Source organism: Centruroides sculpturatus, unplaced genomic scaffold, assembly GCF_000671375.1.
Source record: "Centruroides sculpturatus isolate CEXI.00-Female unplaced genomic scaffold, Cexi_2.0 scaffold536, whole genome shotgun sequence".
Lineage (NCBI taxonomy): Eukaryota > Metazoa > Arthropoda > Arachnida > Scorpiones > Buthidae > Centruroides > Centruroides sculpturatus.
In genome coordinates, this window is record NW_019384812.1 from 245620 (window position 1) to 254528 (window position 8909).

Consider the following 8909-nt stretch of genomic DNA (forward strand, 5'->3'; position numbering starts at 1 on the left):
GTCAATTTCTCTCTTCTTGTAAAGTTGTAATTATTTTAATTATTTTTATTTCCAAACTGATTTTAACCAGTTCTATAGTAAGGTAACATTCCAATAGACAATATGCAAAGCTTTTTTTTCAGTTTACAGCAGTATTTATTACACAAAATTTAAGTAAAGCTTAACATGCCGATCTTGCCCCGATCTCCCCTATATTTTTTAACTAATAAATAACATCTGACTGGAAATAATTTTTATAATAATTATTAAAATAATATATCAAATATTAAGAAAATATAATATTTTTATCAAATATTATATTGTAAATGTCGTAGATAAATATATATCTATCTTTAACGAAACGAGATATTTTGGGTATTTTTAAGTCACGAGTTATCGATATTTTTTTAGATAAAAAAGAAAATACTAAAGGTATCGATTCTGTAAACACTTATAAACTTGTAAACTTCAAATATCATAAAGGAATAAGATTAATTTTTAATTTAATCATATCTTGATCCCAGTGAACTTATTTCTGACTGTTGACAGTTCTTAATTATAATATTGTAATATTAATTACTATGAAGAGTGGATTTTTTTTGGAAAGGTCACAGGAAACTGTACAAAGAAACTAAAGATCTTGTTATTAAATAAATAGCTAGACATAAAATATTTAATAAATAGATAGATGCTTGAACGGAACTGAAATAATTCTACGGGAATGGTCATCGATCATTTCGAATGTCATTTTCTTTATAATACACTATAAACCGCTAATTGGGATTAGTTGTGACTTGCTTAAACAGATAATAATAACCGACGAAAATATTAGAAATATTGGTTTATAGTAGGGCTGTAAATAAGACTACAGTTAGTGGAAGTTCTGTTGACTATCATTAAAAGGATGTGTTAAAACAATTAATAATGTATACCTAGGAGATACATTTATTAATAGTAATTCAACTATTATTATTTACTGTTTTTGCAGCATCATCTTTAACAAGAAGATAATATTTAATTAAAGTTAGAAATTTCAGTAATTTAAATTACTGTACCACAAATAAATAACGATTAATATAACAATCGTTTCACATTTAAAGCATTGATGAAAACTGATAATGATAATTGATAACTGAACAATTGTAAGCTATCAGTTTTATGTAGAAGCTAATAGGGCGAAAAGATAGTTTATAATGCTTATTTAATGATAATTATAACCGAAACTGTGATTACAATAAACGATTCTACTATATTTAAATACATAAAAGTCTGTTGTCTGTAGTAAAAAAATATTTGTTTTTTGTTAAATTGTGTAATAACGTTATAAAAATATTTTTTAGAACTAAAATTTCTATTACAGATTAATTTATAGTAAAAGAATTACATAAAATTCAGAAGATAATTACACAAATAAGCTTAATTTATTTCTATTCCATAAACTACTGAAATTATAAATTTTTAAAATTTACGATTTTTTTATTATAAGGAGAAAAAAAGTATTTATAAAGATTATATCGTAATTAGTTTTTGAAAATGTTCATATCATAAAACGTGAAATTGAAATTCAAAAACTTTCTTTACCTTTTTCAATATTTTATAAAATGATAGTTTTTATATCATATTTAGTAAAATTATTTTTGCATCAAAAATTAAAACGATTTAATATTAATATCCTCCATATGCATTTATACCGAAAATGTTTTCGTAAATAATTAAGTTGAAGTTTTTTGATTAATATTTCATGCTAGAAGATGATATGACTAGTTTGTAGATGAAATCTGCATATCTAAATGCAGTTCATGTATCGAATATAATTATAAAATGGTTTAATAAATTATAAGTAATTTCTAATAAAATCGATTATATAATAAGATATGATCTATTAGTTTTTAAATGAAAACTATATAAGAACCATTATAACTTTTAATCCTCAACGATTTTATAAGTTTATATTTATTGTTATTTAATTAATTTACCAGACTCATAGAAAAACACAATAAACAATAGATTCTCAATATTTTTACACCATTTTTAGTCTCGATTGGATTGATGAGATAAGGAAACTCAACACATGGACGATCTGCCAAAGGGTAGACTTTCTATGAAAGACTAGTTTAGGTGTTATACCTAAAAGGTGTGTAACTTTTAATAATATGAAAACTTTCAAAAACTAATTACGATATAATCTTTATAAATATATTTTTTATCCTTATAATAAAAAAATTGTAAATTTTAAAAATATATAATTTCAATACTTCAAGGAATAGAAATAAATTAAACTTATTTTTATACTGATCTTCTAATTTTCCATGTAATTTGTTTTACTAAAATTAATCTATAATATAAATTTTAGTTCTAAAAAATATTTTTATAACATTATTTACACAATCTTAGCAAAAAATAAATAATTTTTTTTTTACCATAGGCAACAGACTTTTGTGTATGGTTCTATTGTATTTAATTTACGATAAAAACTTTGTAGCTACATTTATAATAAAATGAAAAATATTTTAATTTCAATACTTGCCATATCATAATAAAAAAAAATTTCAGCAACGACTTGCGTAGCTGTCCCGGCAAAAATATTTACAATTGCCTGTGGCACCATCTGTTATGATATTTTATGTAATCTACTGTATTATTATTACGATTATTAATTTTTGAAAATTATCGTTGATATTAATGTTTAGGATACTCACTTATGATAATTCTCTTGTTTTATTTAGATGTTTCGTGAGTGTCACTGAAATTAAAGATAAAAGAAGTTTAATAAAGAATATTGTTATACCTTAACATCGACTTTAAAGGTGCAAAATACCCAGAAGTGATTGTAGATGTTAATTGTGTTTGCTTTTTGACATCTTTAAATCAACTGTTGAATAAAAAATTCAACAAGTCTTTTCAAAAATAACATTTGAAAAGATTTTTTAAAAAATCTGTCAATATTTTCAGTGTAAATAGACAATGAATTGCAATATCTTCTTTGAGAATGTGATTCAAATGCTTTATAAAATGTTTTAAAGTTAGGAAGTACAGTACAATATACAATTGTTGTCTTTTTTTATATATAAGTTATATTTATAAATTCGGATTAAAATCCTTAAAAATGGTGAAAATTAATAAAATAACATTTTGAAAAAGTTAAATAAAAAAGCATAGAAAGCAAAATAAAATTATCTAAAGTAATTAAATATTATTATTAAATTATTGATCAATAATTAATTAATGATATTACTTTTATTTTAATATAATTTAAAGAAAGCTGATTTCTTTATACATTTTACATAATTATTTGATTATTTCTTAGATAAAAAGCACTTCATCCATTAATTAGTTTTCTACACAGGTTATGCATAAAATTTTAATTTTTTCAAAATATACTGCAAGTTGAAAAAAATTTAGTGTTTTATTATCAGTTTTGGAAACAATAATGAGTATAAATATTTCATATAATAGAAGAAATTACGACTAAATTTTCTTTATTTACTGTATTCATAAAAAAATAGCAAATTCTAAAATTTGTTGATCAATAGACCTATTTTTCGTTTATTTTCAATTAATAGTCTTTATATGCAAATTATGTTTGTTTTTTGGCTCTTTTTGACCTGTGGGCATTAAAAAAATCTTTACGCATCGTGGGTTCGACCAAGCCAAACCCACGATCGAGTGGTGAAAGATAGAGCCCGATATATCCGGGAACTTGCATGAAAAATTTTCGGGAAAGTCTGGACCCGATCCCGGATTCACTAAAACTAATATTCTGGTTGACGCCTCAAACTCCTCGATCTTCCCCGCCGATCAAATTACATATTTTTCAGCACATCAATTACACGAAATGAACAACACGAAACTATTCTTTGAGAATTAAAATGAGTTATATTTATAAAGAAAATTGTTTGCTTAAATCTTTTATTATATTTAATATAGCATTATTTATTTGGTTGTTTCATTTCATAACATTTTAAATAAAATTTTAAAAAAATCAGCGAATTTTGCTATAGGTCCATTCTATTATTAAGAAATAATATTTTAAATAATTCGTATAATATATGAAAAATATTTATATTTCTATCGGAAAGCTTGAAATAATATGGAAAGGTTAAATTTTACCTGTTTCTTAGTCATTTCGCTTGCTATATTACCGAACAATTTATTTAAAGAAATGAATATATTATTCATATAATAATAATTGTTTTTGTGCCATTATCTGAAATTCTCAAAATCTAATGAAGAAATTATTAAATGCTTAATTCGTAACAGTAAACACAATTTCCAATAACGACTGTTAATAAAACCACTGAATACTAGTGTTGGTCGTGGTTGGCGCCTCACTAATGGACTGGCCATGTGAAGTTTTCTAGGATTTCTTCACATATTTAACAGCTTAGTAGAAATCAGTTTCCTATAATAGTCTTCACTAAACCTTACTCTCCACATCTTTACTCTCGTACTCCATGCATTAAGATACAGGGTCGATCCATTCACATTGTCTCTCACTTGAGGTTCCTTGGTGTTGTCCTGGAGCATAAACTTTCTTGGGGTCTCCACATCCATCACATTACTGATAAAACTACTCTTATATTTAATAACTTACAAAGGATTGCTAAGAAACACTGGGGGCTTAATTATGCTGCTCTAAACTGTATTTACAATGCGGTCTTCATTCCCATTATCTCATATGCTGTGGCTGTCTGGGAAAGCGGTGTCTTTCTCAGTCACAATTACCGCCGTCTTCAATCTGCTCAGCGTAGGGCCCTTCTCAGGCTTACAAGAGCATATTCTACTGCCTCAAATTATTCTCTTCACAGGAAGTTATCAGTAGGAAGGTACCTCTGGATCTATACTTGAGGCACATTGCTTGTACTTATCATATTAGGAAAGGCCATGACATCATTATGAACTCTATCTCCTATGCTGAAGGCACCTATGAGACAGATATACCATTTACCAACCTTCCTCATCCAGAGGTGAGAAGTGGGTTTGACACATCCTTTACAGTTGCTGCTGATTATATAATCTTCACAGATGGATCAAAGAATGCAGAGGGCACGGGCTCGGCCTTCGTCGTTTTTGCCAATGAGGAGGAAATATATCAAAATTCTGACACTCTTCATCCTAACTGCTCTATATTCCAGGCAGAACTCTGTGCCATTTACATGGCTGTTCAATGGTGTGAAGCCAATCTTACTGGAAGTAGAGTTACAATTTGCTCTGATAGTGCTTCAGCAATCAACGCACTTAGGAATCTCAACAACCTACACCCTCTGGTTAGGAAGATTCTAAACTATATACCTTGTGCTCAGAACTCCTATTCCCTCGAATGGGTGAGAGGTCATCAGGGTGTCCTAGGTAATGAACGTGCAGATCTACTTGCCAGGGAGGCTGCAACGATCGGTACCTCTGGCCCTTTCAATTATTCAGTGCTACCTGCTTCTTTTCTTAAGCTCCAGCATTGGAACTACAGCTTGGATCTCTGGCAGCAGAGATGGGATAGTTACAATGGCCTTGCCAGGAACTTTTTTCCATCTATTCATGACCACCTTTCTAACCACTGGGTTAGTCCGGACTATGAAACCACGCAATTCTTCACTGGGCATGGGAGATTCCGGGCCTACTTACAGAGGTTCGGCAAATCTACAACGGACATCTGTACCATCTGTAATTGCCGTGATGGGGTTGAGCACTATGTATACATGTGTCCAATGACCGAGGATGCTAGGCATGAGCTTGCCCTTGCTCTTAGCCACAGGGGAATTAACTGGCCATGTGAACTTCATGTCCTTCTTAAGGATAGTGACACCTACAAAGCATTCAAAAAATTGATTCATATGTATCACATACGCTCTGTCATTCACTAAGTTAGTCAAGTCTGTCATCAGGCATTATTTTCATTTGCTTCTTGCACATTATTGTATATACATATCATTATTGTTCTGCTGCAGCATATATCTGTATAATATTTATTATTACTATTAGTATTGTCTATTTTAATTTACCGAACATGTTATTCAACTCTCATGTTTTGTATAATATCGGTTGATTTGTATTGGTCATCTTACCATCTGTTCATACTTTTCAATTGTCATACTGTTTGTACGTTATCTGTCTGTTATTATGTATGTATTTACCTGTGCTTTCACATATCTCTGTAATTAACCCGATTATGCTCTTGCGGTATCGGGAATAAATAAAGATAAAGATAAAGATAAAGTCCTCCTGGAACACTGATCCGTTGGCATTGCATCTGCTAACGGAATAGTGATTCGACATTGTATTGCATATGGCACTGTACTGCATTGCCTAATTCCATCAATCCAATCCTATACGCTCAAAGTATAAACTTCGAATGAAATATTAGAAATGAAAACAAATTCAGTTATTATATATACAGCATATTAAATATAACTATTGTAAGAATATCAATTAAAAGGCAGGCTAGATGTGTTAATAAATGTTAGATTAAAACATGGTGAAGTTCCTATTGAGGCAACGATGCTGAATTTAATTAAATTTTATGTTACGAAATAGGAATATCATTAAATAAAATAAGGTAATATTAAACTTTTATTGATCTACACTAAACAAATACAAAGTTTCATTGAAATCCTTTAATATATATCTGGATCTGTTCTTTTAAATTCGTTCTATATGTGAATTATATTTTAACACACATATGTATGGCATTATTTCGTTTTATTTAGTTTTATTGGGCTATTTAAAAATGTAAAACAAATAGTAAACAATAAAACTGTGTTAAAGTCTTTAAGAATATCAAATCTTTTAGAAATATGTATAGAAAAATATATATTTTTTATAAACTTTCATGAGACATAATAAGTATAATAAATTCATGGTAAAATCTTTTATATTACCTTAAATTATTTCATATAAAACTGAAAAAAATTTAAATCATCTTGAATATAAAATAATAATACTGATTTAATATTAAGTTTCTATCTTCGGATTTACGTTTTTATATCAAAAATTCAATTTTCTTACATTTTTCCACTTGAACCTTTTGTTAAATTTGATATAATTTATACTGTATTTAAATAATAAAAGATTAATGTTAACAACATTGCAAACACAACTGAATATAAATTAAAACACAGAGAATTAAATTAATTTGATTAGTTGTTTCAAAATGCTGATTTACTGCAGAAAATTCTTATTTTTCAAAGAAAATTTCAAATTTAGTTATTAATGTCACAAGTAAAACTGAAGGATTTTATTTATTCGATAGACTTTTACACAAAACTACTAAACAGTTATTAGAAATCGTTATTAAATGTAGAAAATCAACTTTTATTTCTTATTTTATGAGCGAAAAATCTATATCATTTTGTTTTTTTAATTCAAAAACCTAACTTTTTCTAATTTCCATCCAGTTAAAATTACCAGAAAATTTAAAATTGTTATATATATTTCTTTTGCATTTATTTTCCAAAACATTGAGTCGTAATCTACAATTTTTTTTTTTATAATTTTTGCTGTACAAAAAATTCAGCTTCAGTTACTTTTATCCAATTTAAAGTATTACAATTATTTTAAACATATTTACAAGTAACAAAACTTTCAAAAAACTTTAATTATGTTTAAAAACTTTTTAAAATAAATCATTGTTAATATGAAATAGTGTAATATAAACTTTTTATACAAATAAAAATAATTTTGTAATGTGAATGCAAATCATATATTTTACGAAAATACGAAAATATAAAACTTCATGGATAATAATCATTTATTTTATTTTTCTAATAATAACAATTTAAACTTTATTGTTATTATTAGAAAAATAAGCGGTAATATACAAATGAATGAGCGGTAATATACAAATGAATACTGTATAACAAATATTAAAGATGTATTTTTACAAAATTTGTTTTAATTATAGTAGTACGGTACCTTAATTACAACTAATAAAGTAAACAACTAAATGAGCTGATTATTTAGAATTCTAACGAAATAATTACTTAATTTATGCCAATTATTTATCTTAATGATTTTCGAAATAAATCTAGTAAATTTTGGCTGGATGGCCGAACTGCTAAGATGTCAGCCTACCGCTTAGGCTACAGCCTACCCTTGAAAATCTCTAGGCAATTTTCGAGGGTAGTTCGTCCGGAAACGTCAAATCTCGTCACTCATCTCACCATTGTAGACTTGGCCGAATTCATAATAGGTTTGCTAATAAATGACATCTTTGTGCTCACAGGGAGAAGAGAGTTAAAACAAGTAAAATTTAAATTAAAAACAAAAAAGTGACAATAGATCAGAGCTGACTAACAATACTCTAAGATAATGTATAAAAAAACCACAAAAATAATCTGAATCTAGAGATCTATTTAATTAGCTTTGAGGAAAAAGTTGTCATTTAGTTAACAATTTTTGGTAATAGCTTCGGTTCCGTGACAAAAGCTACATGAAAAAAGTCCAGTGGAAAATTACATACAGAAAAATTTCATTGTCATATATGAGTGTAAGTTTGCCGACTTTTAGGGGAGGATCGTTATTCCCGTGTTAGGATGATCTAGGGTCGTTCGCGTGTGGGTGTGGCGGAGGAGAACAGATGACAAGAATCTCACAAAAACCCGTTTATTTTAAACATAAAATAACTCACACTATGAAACAAAAATGTTCGTAAACACAATCGACTATTCAGAAGCCCTGAACGTCGATGTTTTTCCGTGGTTCGTCGATCGAAGGTGGGCAAAGGGAAGTGGTGTTAATCAGTTCTTAAGGCTGGTAGGGAGACGGTTGGTGTGGCGACACGGCCCTCAGAAAAGACAGGAAAAATGTTCTTTTGTGCGTTGACACACGGCGTCTTCGTGATTCGGAATTTCTGAGTGTCTGACTAACCGAGTTCAGGTGCACAGTTGCACAGTTTACGGAAAGTGAGTCTATCCTTGAAGATCGGGGATTATATCAAT

General features: G+C 28.3%; 1 protein-coding gene across 1 annotated transcript; it reads left to right on the plus strand.

Moving 5' to 3' along the window:
• The first annotated feature begins 4874 nt into the window (after positions 1-4874).
• LOC111629790 lies at positions 4875-5837 on the plus strand. The gene has a single exon (XM_023373699.1). The coding sequence runs from the start codon at positions 4875-4877 to the stop codon at positions 5835-5837; it is 963 nt and encodes a 320-aa protein (XP_023229467.1).
• Positions 5838-8909: the final 3072 nt, after the last annotated feature.